The sequence below is a fragment of the Thrips palmi genome, unplaced genomic scaffold, assembly GCF_012932325.1.
Source record: "Thrips palmi isolate BJ-2018 unplaced genomic scaffold, TpBJ-2018v1 HiC_scaffold_1, whole genome shotgun sequence".
NCBI classification, from domain to species: domain Eukaryota; kingdom Metazoa; phylum Arthropoda; class Insecta; order Thysanoptera; family Thripidae; genus Thrips; species Thrips palmi.
The window spans coordinates 8,123,146-8,141,970 of NW_023144620.1; the positions used below are offsets into that span (position 1 = coordinate 8,123,146).

At 56.9% G+C, this 18,825-nt stretch overlaps 1 protein-coding gene across 1 annotated transcript; it reads right to left on the reverse strand.

Annotated features, from left to right (window-relative positions):
• Positions 1-546: 546 nt before the first annotated feature.
• Positions 547-18,561, reverse strand: LOC117643605 (pinopsin-like; the record flags this gene model as incomplete). The annotated part of the gene is made up of 10 exons (XM_034382589.1): positions 547-556; positions 2,199-2,284; positions 7,302-7,562; positions 8,555-8,630; positions 8,865-9,010; positions 9,480-9,710; positions 11,719-11,851; positions 13,526-13,721; positions 15,583-15,742; positions 18,448-18,561. Coding segments are annotated over 10 exons (1,413 nt in total), but the record flags the coding sequence as incomplete, so codon positions are not given.
• Positions 18,562-18,825: the final 264 nt, after the last annotated feature.

Sequence of the window (18,825 nt, forward strand, 5' to 3'; positions counted from 1 at the left end):
TGCGTGAAAGTCACTTCAAAATTGGATACAGGATACAATTTTGTCATTTAGATTCCACCCAGAGTGCTCGTTCGCGCCATGCGCTCACTACCCTGTTCAATTACCATTATTTGTGCGTCGGCGGCACAATCAAGGAAAAACAAGACTACGCAACTAAATATTTGCCTTCGAAAAATCTCTGCTATAACAGCTGCGGCATATGTACACAAATTACAAGTATATTATTGTAAAGAGAAAAAAGATAAAAAACTAACGGAACAGTAACGCGAGAAATAGCGCGCAACGCAAATTGGAACAAGCCAACAAGGTGGACGTTCTGCGCGACTTCTCAAACTACCAGAGCAGACCAAGTTCCTTGACGCGCTCAAGTGGACTAGAATCCCCACACATCCGAATCCATTTGATCCATATTGTTAACCACGTCCGAAAATCATATTCTAAAGAACTAACCCAACAATTAGATATCGTGTTTCAAGTTTTTTTTTGTAAAACATGATGAAAACAAAACTGAGTCACTGAAAGCAAGATTTTAATTTGTCAAAAGTCTCAAGCCACACTGGAATTAAATTTTAAAACACACAAAACTATTAACAACACTACTATACATAGATTAAATTGTTAACAAACAATCAAGAATAAATTTTTTTCTTGCTTTTGCCAAGCTGGCTTACAAGCGGAGTAAAAGCCTAAATTTAAATTAACTTACATTAACTAATCCTTTGTGCTCTTCATTCCAAAAAAGATCCCAGCTTCTCTGACTTTGCCGAACGCCTGCAGCGTGACTGGCAGGCCCATGTGTGGACCGACAGGTCAGGACCATCATGGTGACCCAAAATACGAATTCAGGCAGATGCGTCAGTTATCAACTTATTGAATAATAATAACTTTGGAAAGTTTATCAACTATCACAGAACGGTAAAAATAATAATCTCCCCACCGATAAACCATAACGGCAGAAACAACAAACTAGACTCTGGTAAAACTACGGCGTAACGAGGTGCTTTTCTTTGAGCGTGATGGTGACGCTCTTCTCGAAGAGTACTGAGGGATTTTGGCCTGAACGCTCCAAGACGAGCGTGAGCGTTACGTTACGCCATGCTTTTACCAGTGTGGCTTGCGGAGCTTCATTATCACAGACCGATGCTTATCCATAGATGAAGTTGAGATTCTGTCCTCGAAATACGAAAAACTTTCGGGAACGGGAATAGGATCGGTCGACAGAGAGGCAACTACTATCACAGGGCAATTTTAATTCTACGTCAAGTTCTGGAGCATAATACCCGAGGACCTTTTTGACACTATTCCTTTTCACCCAGTCTTATTGCACACAGTTTTGAAAAATCCTACTGATGGCTCGTCTGATTTTCGAAACGAAGGCACCAAACAGCAGGCTTCGTAGGTTGTCATAACGGGACCAACGGAGAAAGAAAGTCCGGAGTGTCCCGGTTGGAAGAACAGGAAAGCGCCGTTTCGCACCGTGTGCACAGCCGGGCCCTCTGGCCAGAAAGACTTTAGAGAAATCCACTCAACCACGTCGAATCAGTGACAAGTCTACGGCGATACGGCCCTTTCCCTTCGCCCTACAAAAAAATGAAATCAAATGGACTAAAAATGCAACAGCATAACATCAACTAAAACAGCTTTAGTCGATTTGAATTAATTTTTAGTTGTTTGGTTGGAGTCTACACTGCTTCTTCAACTCACTGAAGCACGTCCCCTACGGAAACCCCTGCGGGAACGACCACGAAAATCCCACTGGCTCGTGTTGGAGGAACTGTTCTGTTGAGGGAGTTCTTCGGCGGCGGCCTCGGCGTGGTGGTGCTCGACGACGGCTTGGTGCTCGGCGACGACGCGGAGCTCGGTGACGACGCCGTGCTCGGCGGGGCAGGACGAGCAGGCTCTTTGCCGTCCTCCCCGGCGGAGCACTGCGCGCTCACGTGGAGCCCAATGCTGGCGGGCTGCGTGGAGGGCGCGGCCGCCTAGTCTAGCCAAGGGTGACCAGGCGGCCAGGCCCTCACAGGGCGGACTCGATGGGCGGCTGCCGCTGGTGGTGGTTGGCGTCGCCCCGCCGGATCTCCACCTCGAACACCTCGATGCCCTGGTTGCAGTCCACGGACGACACGGACAGGTCGTCGGCGCCGGCCTCGGCGCGCCCGGCCTCGGCGCGGGACCGCCTCGCCTCCAGGCCGCGGCCGCGCCGGCTGCCCGCGGCGTCCTGCTTGCCGAAGCACCGCGCCAGGAAGCTCGGGCCGCTGTGCCGGCTCACGCCGTCGCCCATCTTCACCTGCAAGCACGAGCATTGTCACTGGGGTGGCGCTCTGGGCCCGGTTAGGCCCGGTCGGCGAGGACTCGGGAGCGCCTGCTGGCCGCCGAGTAGGCAGCTCCGCGACGCGCGTGTCTGGCGGGCTGGCCTACTCCGCAGGCGCTCCCCCGCCCGCCGGGGGACATCGCCCGGAGATTCCGAGGAGCCATCTCGTCGCCCTGTCTCTTGAACCTCTACGGTGCGTCGCATGAGTCGGACAAAGGCAGCCCCATTGGGCAGCCCCAGGCACCAGCGCTCTGTTCTCTGGACGCCGCTTTCGGATTCAGGGCCCGGGGTTCCGGGGTCGCTGGGTCGCTCCCTCCGCCCAGGGCCAGGCCAGGCCAGGCCTAGCGCCTATTCCGTGACGCATGTTGTCAGCGCCAGGCGACGCCAGGTCCCGCCGACCGCCCGGAGTGTTCATTAGCAAAATCCCCGGCCGGGAAAAACAATGCCGATGTCTGGGGGCCGGGCCTTGGAACGGGCCTGCGGGCCGCATTCATGCTAATTGGTTTCCTGCAAGTGAGGCTTCGACTCGGCGCGGCACGTGGCCCTAGACCGCGCAGTGCCTCCGAAGGATAAACGTCGCCGCTTTCAGCGTTCTCCCTCCGGAGCACGGGCCGCGCGGCACGCGGTGGAGCCCGGCGCCAAGGGGAAACTACTTCGAAAAAATGTGTACACCTAATGCAAATTCAAAAAAACTTCAACATAATTCAAAAAATTCAGTGAAATTCATAAAATTAAAAAATTCACCAAAATTCTTTGAAATTCATCGAAATTTTTAAAAATTCACTGAAATTCATAAAATTCATTGCAGTGCAAAAATTCAAAAAGTGTACAAAATTCATCAAAATGTGTCAACGTTCACTGAAATTCATTAAAACTCACTAAAATTCAATGAATTTCAATGAATTTTCGTTAATTTACCATGGGATGCATGATTTAAGCGTAGGAAAACGTTAGGAGAGCCCTCGCGGAGACCGTGTGGTTGTGAGGGGAAGGGGGGGAGGGGAGGAGGTCTCTCTTGATTGCTAACGCTGCAGCCCGCGAGTGCCACAGTGAGCATGGCTACCCGCTATCGGTGTGTTGGCGCTACTACTCTGACTCTTACCGACGCACAGGTGTTCTAGTATTTCCCTAAATTTTACAATTTTTAAAACTACACAAGCGTCTTTTGCGCCTCTATACGGTCCAAAATTTTGTTTGAGTTGGAACTTGTGGGTCAATTTTGAAGGCACAGCGGCCGAAGGAGGCTCGGTGTCAATGAATGGCGTCCCGTGGTGCAGGCTGGCCACCGCCGCCTCCGCCGCCGGTCCCTTCCCCCTCCCCCGGCCGGGCTCCTCGACCTTGCCGGGGACATCTATTAACAGTGTCATTTCTTTGGGGGATGGTCCTCTGTTCTTCACAGAAAACCTTCTCGATCCTTCTGGAATGTGTTTCGGACGGCCCCCGGCCGCTCAGAGAGCGCACGTGCTCTACAAATCAAAGAGTGTACATAGTATGCTCTAACTGGTGCATGCCTGCAAGCACGCTCTAGCTAGCGCATGCCTGCCAAGCATGCACTAACTAGAGCATACATGCCATGTACACGCTTCCTGATGCAGAAAACTCCCTATCCCTTATGCAGTAAATGTATGCTCCAGTTAGCGTGTACATGGCATGTATGCACTAGTTAGTGCATGCCTGGCAGGCATGCGCTAGCTAGAGCGTGCTTGCAGGCATGCTCCAGTTAGAGCGTACCATGTACACTCTTTGATTTGTAGAGTGAGTGCGTGTAAGCAACGCGACGGAAACACGCCGATACATTCACACATAGGGATGAACAAACGAATGTTTTTCTTGATCGCATTTGACACCCTCTCCAAGTCTCACGCAGGAAAGACGGACAGACGTGGGCGGTGGGGCGCCGAGTATAGCAGAGCATCCAAGCGCCTGCATTAACGCGTCCGGCCGAACGGGTCGGTTGAAACAGAGGGATCCGACACACTCGATGGACCAACCCGTACTGCGCGATGAAGGCACAGACTCCCGCGGACGTTGCACCCGACTTCTTGGATGCTTCCTAGATCAGCGGTTCTCAACCTTTCTCGGCTCGCGACCCCAAATTTGAAGCCAAAAATTTCCGCGACCCCCAGGAAAAATTTCGCGACCCCACGGGACCCCTCCTTTAACATGCCACGGCGTCTGATCCGAGGCGGGCAGTTTGCTCCCTCAACGGGCAACTGGTCTTTGGACCTTCCTTTAGCATGCCTTTGTTACGGAGTGCGATTATCAGTCTTAGTTTGGGAGCAGTATTGTCTCAAAGTTGGCCTAAACGGTCAGCAGTGTCTTTGAAAAATCGTGTTTTGGGCCGATTTTAAGCAGCCACTGCGTCTGATCCGAGGCGGGCATTTTGCTCCCTCAACGGGCAGTTGGTCTTTGGACCTTCCTTTAGCATGCCTTTGTTACGGAGTGCAATTATCAGTCTTAGTTTGGGAGCAGTATTGTCTCAAAGTTGGCCAAAACGCTCAGAAATGTCTATGAAAAATCGTGTTTTGGGCCGATTTTAAGCAGCCACTGCGTCTGATCCGAGGCGGGCATTTTGCTCCCTCAACGGGCAGTTGGTCTTTGGATCTTCCTTTAGCATGCCTTTGTTACGGAGTGCAATTATCAGTCTTAGTTTGGGAGCAGTATTGTCTCAAAGTTGGCCGAAACGCTCAGAAATGTCGATGAAAAATCGTGTTTTGGGCCGATTTTAAGCAGCCACTGCGTCTGATCCGAGGCGGGCATTTTGCTCCCTCAACGGGCAGTTGGTCTTTGGACCTTCCTTTAGCATGCCTTTGTTACGGAGTGCAATTATCAGTCTTAGTTTGGGAGCAGTATTGTCTCAAAGTTGGCCGAAACGCTCAGAAATGTCTATGAAAAATCGTGTTTTGGGCCGATTTTAAGCAGCCACTGCGTCTGATCCGAGGCGGGCATTTTGCTCCCTCAACGGGCAGTTGGTCTTTGGACCTTCCTTTAGCATGCCTCTGTTACGGAGTGTGATTATCAGTCTTAGTTTGGGAGCAGTATTGTCTTAAAGTTGACCAAAATAGTCACATCGATTTTTCAAAGACACTTGCGACCGTTTTGATCGACTTTGAGACAATACTGCTCCCAAACTAAGACTGATAATTGCCCTCCGTAACAAAGGCATGCTAAAGGAAGGTCCAAAGACCAACTGCCCGTTGAGGGAGCAAAATGCCCGCCTTGGATCAGACGCAGTGGCTGCTTAAAATCGGCCCAAAACACGATTTTTCATAGACATTTCTGAGCGTTTCGGCCAACTTTGAGACAATACTGCTCCCAAACTAAGACTGATAATTGCACTCCGTAACAAAGGCATGCTAAAGGAAGGTCCAAAGACCAACTGCCCGTTGAGGGAGCAAAATGCCCGCCTCGGATCAAACGCAGTGGCTGCTTAAAATCGGCCCAAAACACGATTTTTCATAGACATTTCTGAGCGTTTCGGCCAACTTTGAGACAATACTGCTCCCAAACTAAGACTGATAATTGCACTCCGTAACAAAGGCATGCTAAAGGCAGGTCCAAAGACCAACTGCCCGTTGAGGGAGCAAAATGCCCGCCTCGGATCAGACGCAGTGGCTGCTTAAAATCGGTCCAAAACACGATTTTTCATAGACATTTCTGAGCGTTTCGGCCAACTTCGAGACTATACTGCTCCCAAACTAAGACTGATAATTGCACTCCGTAACAAAGGCATGCTAAAGGAAGGTCCAAAGACCGATTGCCCGCTGAGGGAGCAAAATGCCCGCTTCGGATCAGACGCAGTGGCTGCTTAAAATCGGCCTAAAACACGACCCCAGCATCGCCGCGACCCCTTAAAAAAATTTCGCGACCCCGCTTGGGGTCGCGACCCTAAGGTTGAGAACCACTGTCCTAGATGGCCTGGGCGATCAAAAGCCCAAAAATTCATTGAAATTCATCAAAATTCCATTAGAAAACAGAGAAATTCATAAAAATTCATCTAAATTCATGAAATTCAAAAACTGCAGCCAAGTTCAAAAAATTCATCAAAATTCAAAAAAATCTTGAAAATTCACTAAAATTCATTGAAATTTGTCAAAATTCATAAAAATTCAACAAAAATGCAAAAATTTCAAAAAATTCATGAAATTCACGGCCATGTACACCAAAATTCAAAGTAGTTTCCCCTTGCCCGGCGCCGCGTCGTTCCTCAAAGACGGGCGGGGACGCGGGGCGCTGCGTGTTTGGCCCGCCAGCCCGCCGTGCCGCCCTGCCACAGTGGGCCAGAAGACCGGTGGAGGTGGCCAAAACTCTGGACGCGTTTTGAGCTCCAGCGTCGCTAAATGGGACTTGAATCGAATCTGTGACCCCACCAATGGATTGCTCTCCGAACGAGGAATCCATTGGTGGGGTCACACGTTCGGTTCGAGGCCTGTTTAGCGACTCTGGAGCTCAAAACGCGTCCAGAGTTTTAGCCGCCTCCACCGGTCTTCTGGCCCACTGTGCCTGCCGCCGTTCCGCGTGCTTTTGCTCCTTAATCACAAAGTGCGCTTTTCCTCTTTCCCCGTCGAGCGAGTCGGTCACCGGCACTGGAAGTTTCCCCGCCCCGGTCGCCCTTATCCCTTCCTAACGGCGCCTAACGGGCATTACCGGCCAGTCACTTCACTTCACAGCACGAATGAAATAACGCCGGGCTGTCCGCGGCGCGGCGCAGCGCAGGCAGCGCCACGTCAGCGCGCGGCATGGCGGCGCGCAGTGCGGCAAAGAGGACTTAGAACTTGTGCCTGCGAGCGCCCTGCGCCGCCGCGCCGGCCCTGCCCCGCGGGCGAGGAGTCTGTCAAGGAAACTAACCCGTCGCTTTCACTAAGTTTTCCCAGAAAAAAAAACCTTAGTTCATCATAACATTGCCACTTAAAAAAATTCTTATGTTTTGATGATTTTTTTTTGAAAATTGCGTTTGGTTTTAAAATAATACTTGTCGAAGTGTTGTGGTTACCGAGAGCACGGCGTTGTTGCGGGGGTCGGTGACCAGCGCCACGAGGCAGGCGGGGTGGAACTTGGCGCTGAACTGCTGCTGCTGCAGGCGCTTGAGGCTGTCCTCCTTGCGGCGTCGCTTCTCCTCCAGCCGCTCCTGCTTCTCGCGCTGCAGGTCCAGGTCGCGCTCGTGCCGCTCCAGCTCCTTCTCCAGCTGGCGCTCGTAGCGCGACTGCTTCCGGGCCATCTCCTTGAGCTGCCGCAGCCGCTGCCGCTCCTGGAGCTGGAAGGGGAAACGAGAGGAAACGTATTTCGCCATTTCGGTGTATCAAGAAACGAAATTGAGGAAACAGAATGATGAGGTCGCTGTAGCGGCTGCCCTGCCCTCTCTGGGGCTCCGAGTCCCCTACACCGTACAGGCAGCACACGCCCGAAGACCGACAGGGACTCGGAGGGGGACTCGGGGAGGGACGCAGATATGCGCAGTATGCGCGGAATTCGCGGGATTAACAATGTCCGCGGATCCGCGGCGTTTGACAGTGTGGATGCGGATTCATTCCACCGTCCTCGGCCTCGTCTCCGCAGCGGCTTGCGATTTAATAACCGAGTCGGCCCATCTCGGCCCAGACGGAATGCCGGCCAGTCCAACTTTTGCCGCGCTGATGCTTCAGATTCGGCTCCCGATGTGCCATGGCGCCACTCGCTCCCGCCACACAGTGGACCAGCAGACCGGTGGAGGTGGTCAAAATCCCGGACGCGTTTTGAGCTCCAGAGTCACTAAACGGTACTCGAACCTAACGTGTGGCCCCGCCAATGAATTGCTCTCCGAACGAGGAATCCGTTGGTGGGGGTCACAAGCTCGGTTCGGGTCCTGTTAGCGACTCCTGAGCTGGCCGCCTGCGCCGGCCTTCTGGCCCACTGTGTGCCAACGAGACGCCACTTGCATCCGCCACCCCGCTGCGGCACCTCGCCGTGGCCGGGGCCGCGCCGCCACGCCGCCACGCCACGCGCCATCCATTTTGCATCGACACCCCGATCCATTCTCGTTACCACGGCCCCAGCCGAGATGTGCCGGCCATTATCTGAATTCGCTGCCGGCGGCGCACGGCATGGCCGTCGCTACCCCTTGCCGCAGAGCGCCGCTTGCGAGGGGTAGCGACGCGGCCGGCAGGCCGGCGGCAGTCTCACTCCGAGCGTCGTTTCCGTCGCTCTGTCTCTGTCACACTCGTGGGGAGTCCCGTGTAGGTGCGAGAGAGACAGGGCGACGCCACTCACCTTGGCGCGCTTCTCGCCGCGCTTGGCCGTCCGCGACGCGTCGTCGTCGTCCAGCGAGTCGCTGAGGTTGGCGGTGCTGGGCGGCGCGGACCGCGGCCTCGGCTTGGCCGGCCTCGCCGCGTGGAAGTGCACCGTCGGCGCGCCCTCCGAGGCGGGCGCGCTCTTGGACACCACGGACCGCACGATGTTGTTGTTGCTGCTGCCGTTGCTGCTGCTGTTGTTGTTGTTGGCGGCGGCGCGCTCCTGCTGCAGCAGGTGCAGGCGCTCCAGCTTGCGCTGCCGGCGGTACGACGGCGGCGGCGTGTTGGGCCGCCGCAGCGGCGTCTCCGGGGACGCGTAGCCCGCCGTCGTCTGCTGTGTGACGACCACCTCGCCGGGCACGGACGGCTCCACGCCCGCCTCCAGCGACGTGTCACAAGAGTGGCTGCCCCACAGCCGCTTCCACGAGGCCCGGAACTGGAACAGCGAGGCGGGGCGGCTCTTAGCAAAGGGCTACATTCCGCTCCCCGCTCGGAGCGCAGCGCAGCGCGCAGGCAGGGGGGAGGGGGAGGAGGGCGACGCAAAGTGTTACTGCTGCCTCTGTGATGCATGCCCATTGCCCGGACCGCCGCGGCTGCGGCCGGGGCTGCGGCCGGGGCTCACCTCCAGTGCCTCCATCGCCTTGCGGCCCACGGGGGCAGGCCGTCCTCCGCCCTGCAGGTGCGCTAGCTATACAGTACTGCATGGACGTTTTCAGTTCCCATCCCCGGCTGAGCACGGCAGCGCGGCGGCTCGGCAGGGCGAGGCGCGGCGTGCCACCCGGGCCCTGCAGGCCCTGGGCCCTGCAGGGACGCTACTGTACCGCTGGCCGGGCCACGCGGCACGGGGCCAGGGTCGGGGCCAGGGTCCCGGCCGGGGCGGCAGGGCGGGTCAAGGCCAGCCTCACCTGCGTGTTGAGCATGACGTAGATGAAGGGGTTGTAGCAGATGGAGCTCTTGGCGAAGAGCGCCGGCGCCACGGCCAGCCCCGGGCCGATGTTCCTGGGGTCCCCGAAGGCGGCGTACAGCGAGAAGCCGGCGTACGGCGTCCAGGAGAAGAGGAAGGCCGCCACCATGAGGGCCACCATGATGCCGATGCGCTGCTGCGCGCGCGTCACCTGCCCGATGCGGATCGTGTTCTGCAACAAGCAAGGCAACAAGGCGGACGGGGTAAGCGGGCCGGTCGGCCGCGATTCGCTGCATCGCTCCAAGTTGCTGTCGGGCCGCCAAGTTGCTGCCTTGCTGCCGCCGCAGCAGGGCCTTGACGCGGGGCGACGGCGAAACAGCCTCAGCGGGATGAGTCCCGTCGAAGAACTTGGCCAACAACAACTCGGGAGCGCTGTCGCGCTGTCTCGACGGCTCGCGGGGCACGGCCGGCGGGGGACTAGTTTGCTGCCCTGTATCACCGGGCGGGTGGCGCCAGAGGTAGGGTCGCCCGAGCCGGGCAGGTAAGGCCGCCTGCAGCGTCACTACACCCGAAAACTCCGTTTCTCGTCCAAGAAAATGGACAGCCAGTGAGTTTACTTAAAGAATTCAATCGAATTCGGTTGATCATTATCTTGGTTCAAGAAACAGCTTTTCCGGGTGTACCAACTCTCAAACCCGCCTGACGCCAGCGGCGTGCTCGACACACAGGGCTGTTCCTGCGCACTGTAAGTCAGCTCCCTGTCTCCCTGGCGCGAGGGTTCCGCCACGGGAGCGAGTGAGACAGACCGGTGTGGAATGCAGCCTTGATGCTCACTCCACCGCGAAGCGTGAGGCCAGCGCGCCAGCGGGGCCCCACGACACGGCCTGGGGGCCATATCTCAGCCCGCCCCCTCCAGCAGCTGCCTCGGGGCTGCCTCCGCGGATGCTCGCAGGTGGCCTCCCTAGGTGATGCTGTGTATGCACGGCACGCCCGGGCACGCCCGATCTCCCACTCCTTTGCCCCTGCCTCCACTTCCGCCCTGTTCCACTGTCACTGCTTCCTCCTCTCTTCGATCTCTCGATCTTCCGCTGTGCAGGACTCGAAGACTCAGAAGACTGCCCCGCTCGACCAACCCCTCCCCTCGCACTACGCTGCCCGTACAGCCCGGGGGTTCGTCAGGGGTCCCCCCGGGGCCCGGGCAGGGTGCCGACGGAGCCAGCCCGGCCATGGCACGGCCACACCGACGCCAGCGAGGCGAGGCGTCCCGAAGGATCGCTGTCACGGCAAGCCGCGTCCTGGCGGGGCCGCCCGGCCGCCGGCCGCTCAAAGGAACCCCGTGAACCTCGCTCTCGGTGGAATGCTCCTCGAGCGCCCGACGCACCAACCACACTTCCTCGTTCCGACACGCGCATAGCCCCGGTTATGCTGTTTGCGACGAAAGCGCGCCGAACGTCATCGCGGCCACCAGCCAGACTGCAGCCACGAGTCCTTACAGTGCAGCTGTGTTCCGTCTCGTGACGTCGATATCGACTGTCGTTAATTTGTAAAACTTCCACCAGTCAACATGTTGTGATTTAACAACACGCGCTGTCAAAATCTTTTCTTTCAAACCAGCCAAAACAAATCAACTAAACAAATTAATTGTTATAAATTATTGCTACTATCCTCCGGGACCTTACTTATCAGCAGACTGATTCCGCAGTGTTCGTCACTCTGTCTCTCTCACACTCTTACGAGATGCCCTGCGAGCGCAAGAGAGACAGAGCGACGCTGTTCTTCCGAATCAGCCCCAACTCCGGGCAGGCAATTACAGGCTAGGGGAGAGACGCGAGAGACGTGGCCGAAAAGTTGGTCCCACGAATTGTAAAGCGCACGGGGGAGGCGTCCGAAAGAAGGCCAATTGTAAAGCGCGGCAACTCCGGAGCGAAAGAGCCGCAACAACAAAGGGAAAACGGAGGCACACTGTCTGGGCGGGTTGCTTCGGCTTGCCTCCACCGGACGGCTGAGTGCAAAGGGACTCGAACCGGGCGTGTGACTCCACCATTGGATTCCTCGTTCTGAGAGCAATCCATTGGTGGGGTCACACGTTCGGTTCGAGTCCCATTCAGCGACTTTGGAGCTCAAAACGCGTCCGGGATTTTGACGGCCTCCACCGGCTTTCTGGCCCACTGTGCGGGGCTGACGCAGCGATGACGCTCTCGGTAGGGCCCCGCTAGAGAGCCCCGTGCAGTCCCACTCACGTATCGGATGGTGAAGATGATGTTGACGTAGGACCACACGATGACCACCACCGGCACGAGCAGGCCGAACACGAAGAGGAAGATGATGTAGGAGGTGGAGTGGTTGGACTGCGTCTCCCAGTTGATGGAGCAGCTGCAAACCAATCCGTTTATGGCGGAGCGAGTCACGTGTCAGGCCTGCGTGTCAGGCCCGCGTGTCAGCGTCACGGCGACGCAACGCGGCGAGAGGCTCGCGCCTGGAAGGCAAGTCGGACGCGTCAGGGAGCAGTGTCGCCTCCAAAGACGCCGCGGCGACGGAAAGGTTGCCGACCTCAGCCTACACTGGGACACATCCGGGCTTTGCTCCTGAGAAGTCATTGCCTTAGAGACAGGCTGAGGTTGGCAACCCTGTCGCGCATTCTGAGAATTTTTCACTTCATTTTTTTTGTGGCAGCACTGCCTGGGAGACGCGTGGTGGCCGAAGCGCCCGCGGAGTCCAGGATAGGCCGACCCGCCGGACATCCCTGAGCAGCGGGCTTGCCTACCCTCGACTCCACAGGCGCTACGCGTCACCGACCGAAATCGGAGCTTCGACTGAGACAATCGCGAATTCAGGGGCCTGTCTTTTCCTTACAACCAATGGTTTTCGCTGAACAAATGAAAAGTAGGCGGATCAAAAAAAAATACGATTTCAAGAAATCCTAGGAGTCACGAAGTCAATTTGATTATTGTGTAAGAGTGTGGAGAAAGAAAAGAAGTGGTGTTGTGAAGTTGTGGCTCAGGGGACTACCAATGGCAGTGGTACTTACCAATGTGGTCGATGTGCCATCCGTCGAAATTTAAACTTGACAATAAATAGAAATCAAAATGCTGGTAAATTCAAAAAATTCCAATGCTAATGTATTCCGCAGTGTTCTGACAATGGAACATCTTTGAAGTCCATCATGATTAAAATGTTCTTAGCAGAAAGAAGTCAGTAAATTAATTTTCTCGGGTTGGCAACTATTTTCTCGGCGTCTGCGCCCTTGCGAAAATCGCGAAGCTGAAAGCGCCAGCAGTCGCGCATTAAAACTGCCCCTCCATTGTTGTGGACGTTGAATTGTTTGGCTTGTTTCAAAAGGCTATGGTTCTCTAGTCATGTTTTCTTCAATTCTGTGTAATAGTTCTCCCTTACAACGTATCAACACCACGACGGTTGGTTTGACAAACTTCATAAACTCGGGAGGGATGGTTTCGAAACGCGGGTGAGTCTTGTTCGAGGAACATGAGCACTGCAAGTCGCGAGGTGGAGCGAAGTGGTCCTAGTGCTAACTGAATCACAACAACAACACTGCGCATGTCCAAAAACACTCCAATCAAGAAGTATTATTGGATAGTTCTACCCGAAAAACTGCGTTCGAACCGGCACCAATTCTATTGTTGCATCTTGTCTACCTGCAGTCAAAGAAATTTTTCATTTCGAACGTTGCTTTTTCAGCTTTTGGAGTAAGCTGTACAGACCCAAAAAGAAGCTCCGCTATTGGTCCGCCCCGGCTCGGCTCCCCCCACTCCCTTTTTTTTCCTTTGACGAGTCGAGTTTTGCCATGGAAACGGCGATTTTGACAGCAAATTTCTCAAAATTGGCCACCAAATTTTTGACCAGATTTCAACATCAGAATCAGCGTTCAAAGTTCTACTAGTCTGCAAAATCTCATTAAAATCGTATAGAAAACTTCCGAAATGCATAAAGGGCCACACAAATCAAATCTCGAGCCGGCTGAGTCCTGGGTATACTATAAGGCTACTTCGTGCCTAAAAAATAAGCATATGATAAATGAACTGAGCTGACCTGATGTTGGCGGCCTCGTTGGTGTACTCGCCCCAGCCGAAGAGGGGCGGCGCGGTGAGCGCCAGCGAGTAGAGCCAGGCCGCGGCGATGAGGCCCAGGGCGCCGCGGCGGCTCAGCCCGCCCACGCCGAAGGGCCTGCTGATCATCATGTACCGCTCGAAGGACAGCACCGTCAGCGTCGAGATGGAGGTGATGCCTGCGGAGCACCACAGCAGCTAGTTCAGTGCGTGAAATATTTCCTCATGTTCAGAAAGTCTAAAAATAAATGCCTTCCTTTTCTTCGCGGTCATGAAGCCAACGCCTCGCGCACGATTTCGAGTGCACTGACTGCCAGGCAGCCACCACCAACCCATGCAGCGCCACGCACCGCGCTGAGCTGCGCGCACCGCACGCTTGGCCGAGCCGCCGCTGCCATCAGCCCTACCCTTCCAGTGCCGAGTTCCTTCGGGGTGCTCTGGCGTATTTTTGAAGGGCCCCGATCCTCCATGGCTGCCCATGGTGCCATGCCAGGCCCACCACGGCTGCTACACCACCATTTGGTGGCCACTGACCCGGGGGCCCTGGCCGGCAGAAGAACACCCAGGGCGCGGTGTGCAGGAGCAAAGAGCACCTGGCGCGGCCGGACGGGTCGACCCAACAATCTGCCTGTGAAAGCCATAGCCGCGGCGGCGTGGCCGGGCGTGGCGTCTGCGCCTCGCTCCTCGCTGCTCCGGAAGTCGAAATGAAAAGCTGATTGCTGCGCGCGGCGCGCGGCGCGCACTGCGCGGCCACGGAAAAAGTAACTTGGCAGCCCGACCACCCCGCCCTCCGCCCTCCATGGGCCCCGGCCGGCTGCAGACACTCCTCGAACCCGCTCTGGCGCACCGACCAGACCGGGCCTGCGAATACCAGGAGGACAGGCACTCACGAGCAATGAGTGCGTCCGAACCCGAACGGCCGAATCCGAACGGCCGAACCCGAACGGCCGAATCCGAACGGCCGAACCCGAACGGCCGAACGCGGAGAGCGCCCTTTTCGAACAATGGACGTGCGGGCGGACGGATCCCCGCCCCGGATCGGGCACTTGCCACGCGCTGTCATTGAGAACTCCGCAAAATAAAACGCCTTCGTCCATGAAAAAAAGAAGAACGAGAAGCAGCGAAATGAAACAACAACAAAAAGCCGGCTTCCAGCAGCTTTCAATCCGCCCGCCTGCCGAACATTGTTTCGTTTGGCGCGCAGCACTGAGAGGCTGCCGCTGACGTCCGGCCGTCCGGCTGCGCGCTGCTGGTGCTGCTGGCGCTGTGCGATGACAATCCCATCCAGGTTCGCGAGGAGCGCCGCGGCGTCGCAACAAAATGGCCGGCCAAGCGAAATGCAGCGCTGCCTTCCCCTCCCCTCCGCCCCGCCCCTCCCCGCCCCAATGGTACCGAAAACAATACGCGGGCGTCTGGCCGGTGGCGTTGGAAGACGGAAACTTCTTTTGTTCATAATCGGTCCTCGCAGGGCACGGCAGGGCACGGCAGGGCTGTTGGCTCGTCCCGAGACTTACGAGCGGCCGGCACGGAGCGCACGGAGTGACCGTGTAACGAACGGCAGGCTAAGTGGAGGCCGCTCGGCCGGGCGGCAACTCTAGGCCTCGGCCGTGGCACTTACGGTGGTCTGGGCCTCCCTGGGCCTCTCTGGCCGGCCTGCGTACGGAAAGCCATCCATCGCGGCGATCGCCGCGCCGCACGCGACCTCGCAGGGGGCGGGCCCCGCCGGGGAGGGCCTCGGACGGGGGGCAACCTTATCTCGCGAGACGCGCGGCAAGCTCCGCGGCCAGACTCGCCCAAGTGGCCGCACGGCCGGGAACCCGCGCGGCGCGGCGTCCAGTTGCGGCACTCTAGGGTGGCCCCGCGTCCCTTCCGCCGCGCGGATTCCCCCACAAAAGGCCGGCTCCCCCGGGAGCGCCGCCAGCGTGCGCCAGCGCGACACAACATGCGCGTTCCCCAGGGAGCGGCGGGGGAGGGGGGAGGGGCTCGCGACGCGATTTCCGGATTTCGAGCGGCGGCCGAGCGGCGGCTCAGTGGACTCACCCAGCAGGGCCATGAAGAATCCGTACGCCGAGCACATGGTGTCCCCGAAGAACCAGCGGCGCGCCAGGGACGCGGAGAAGGTGATCGGAGTCCCCAGGATGGACACGGAGAAGTCGCCGATGACCAGGTTGAGCAAGAGCAGGTTGAGCGGAGTCCACAGCTGCAACAGTGCGGCTCGGCGTCAGTGCGATGCAGGCTGGCCTTGTCGAAGGGTTATTCGGTCGAAAAGCACGGACGAAAGCACTTCACCGACGGGTGGCACCTTGCCCTGCGCACAGCGCAAAGCCGCGGGGGCTGACGGGCAAAACAACTGGCAGCCCGTCATGCCGTGGCCCCGTCCCGACCTTTGACGTGAGGGGCCAAGCCAGGGGCGGGGCCAGGCGGGGGGCGGACGACCTGCCCTGATTCACTGACAGGTATCGGGTGACATGGCTGGCCCTTCCGCCCCCCGGCCCTCCGCCACGTCAAGTAGTGCGTGGCGGTGGCGTAACGGGCCGGGGCCGGCGCCGAGTCCCGGAGGGCGGCAGGGCCGCGGCAGGGCCCTCCGGGGTGGCAGCCGTTACAGAGTTACAGTGGCCACACCGCAGTGCCGCACATGGACATGAACGCCGCCAGACTGGCGGGCGGCGGGCCGAGGCAGGCAGAGGCAGGCTTCCCCGCCGCCCTCGCGTGTGCTCCCGATGCTTCCCGTCAAACCGGCAAAACTGCGGCCAATAATTGATGGCAGCCAGTCCGGACAGCCCCACGCACTGCTTGTTGACGAGTAGGGTCGCTGGCAGGGCGCCGCCACGCCACCGCCACGTCACTGGCGGGTGCCTGCCGAGGCTGCAATAAGCTTACGGCGCGGCAGCCTGCTTGCCCTGCTCGCGCTGCTTGTCTGCCAGGGACAGGCTTCAGACGCGTCTCTTTTCCGCTACACCCACGCACTCACACAGGCACACCAACTCACGCTCACACACACACATATACACACAGAGGCACTCACGCGAGCCCCGCAAAGCGCCTTTCCCTCGCTTTCATCGCAAGAGTGCTATCGTTCGTGGCACTGGTTTAAATCCCCGTCCCTCAAACTAGACCAGACTACTGTTTTTTTGATCTAAACAAATCGAAAACAATTACAAACTCTGGAGCGGTGCCCTGCCGATAGTACGAGTGATTGACTCCAAACGTCCGCAGCCTGACCGCAGTGCTGTTGCGCCCCTGGCCCGACCACGTGGTGGCCTTCAACCCCCACAGCGTGTATGGCGGCCACGGATGAATCAGTATGAGTGGAGTCGGCTTCGAGCTCGGGTCGAGATCTCGAGTCGAACGCGGAGGAATACTGCGGGGGCTTTTCAGCCAGTAGTTGATCCTCTTGGCGTAAGCAGGCTTTGATGCCCCCGCAGCCCCGCGGCCTCGCGGCTTGCGCAGTCCTGTACCTCCCGTCCTCTGCCTGGCCAACCCGCCACGCGTGCAGACCCACCGCCCCACCCACCTACTTCTTTTAGTTCGGGATCTCGGGCCCGTCCCTCCGCGCCGCCGGCCCCAGGGCGCCCCGGGCCGAGAGGTGCACCGTCACGCTCGATGCGACTACAGTACTACAGTGTGTGTGTGGGTCTCGCCAAAACGTTCCGGAATGCGGCGCGGCACAGCGTGGAAGCAGTGCGCAGCGCATTCGCATCCCCCCCCCAAAAAAAAAAACGACACCTCGTCGGAACAAGCGGCTATCTCCAAAGGGAGTGCAGACAAACGGCTATCTGTGAAGGAGCTGCAGACAAACGGCTATCTTTTTGACCCCCTGCAGACAAACGGCTAACTGACTTTTCGGGAGAGGTTAGGGTTGGCCGGGTTCCTTGAGTTTTTCTCAGGTTAGACGCACGTGACAGACTCATGTTATGTGTCAATCTGCTCTGACAAACTTTTGACATCTGTTGGATAAGGTCAAATTTGACAGGCTCAATTGATTGTAAATATATAAGTATCCAAACTCGGGAAGTGGAGAAAACAGTTAGCCGTTTGTCTGCAGGGGGTCAAAAAGATAGCCGTTTGTCTGCAGCACTTTCACAGATAGCCGTTTGTCTGCACTCACTTTGGAGATAGCCGTTTGTTCCGAGGAGGTGTCGAAAAGAAAGAAGAAAAGGTGAAACGAAGGCAATCAGCACTGAAATATTGTCTGAAGTTCAGCCGTTGTTTTTTAAAAGTCCTGTTAAATCGACCCAGTTCGTGCCGTGTCACTTTGGAGTCTAAAAATGAACTGAAACCAAACAACTTGATTCAATTTAAGGCAACTTTTTGAGCCGTGCATTAGCCCCGGTGTGCTGCACGCCCTACAGGGACGCGGCGGTCGAGTTCAAAAGAGCCCCCCCCCCTCTTTTACGGTGGAGGGCGGAGGGCAAATCCATTGAATATGGATGCCCGTGCACAGCGTGCTCCCCGTGTCCACTCGCCGTCGCTCTCGTCATCCTCTGAGGGGAAACACTTTACATCGTACACGCGGTTTGCTAAAAATGTGCCTTAACTTTTTCGTCGCGTATCGTTGTAAAAATAAAAACAACAAACTAAATTATTATCATTACTATACACCTACAGCAAAGTGAAATAGCAAGACTTTCGAACTCTACACTCTGAATGTCTTACGATGGAATTGTAGCCAATGTTACAGTAAATAAGGCGCTAGCTTAGCATAAGATGAAACAATTTCTTCAAAATACGAATCTCTTTTGCATTCGCATTGTAAAGTTCACAGAAAAACCTCCGAAATACGGAGAACGGCTACGTTCGTAAGGGATTGTGCCATAGCCTAGGAAATTCCTTCGTAAGACATTCAGGTGGAGCCGAATGATTTTTTTCCCCAGTGTCCCGCTGCCGCCGCCCTCTCGCACTCACTTGCTTGTCCTTGAAGTAGATGAGCAGCACGACGCCGTTGCAGAGGCAGCCCACCACGCCGATCACGGCCAGGATGACGGAGGAGACGATGTAGCCCTCGGGGCTCATGAGCACCCCCCGCGGGGCCCCTCCGCCCGGGGCCGCCTCCACGGGGGCGGCGGGGCAGGAGGGGGGCGGCGAGGGCGGCGAGGCTGGGGTCCGGTGCGGTGGACGCCTCAGGCGCGCTCATCTGCCAAGGAGAACCAAACGCAATGACCAAATGGAATGACTGATGGCGCCACTGGGTGTGGAGTTCGGCCGCGTATGTCCTGCAGACTGATTCCGCGAGTCGTTTTCGTCGCTGTGCCTCTCTCGCATCAGAACGCCCCGTGAGTGCGA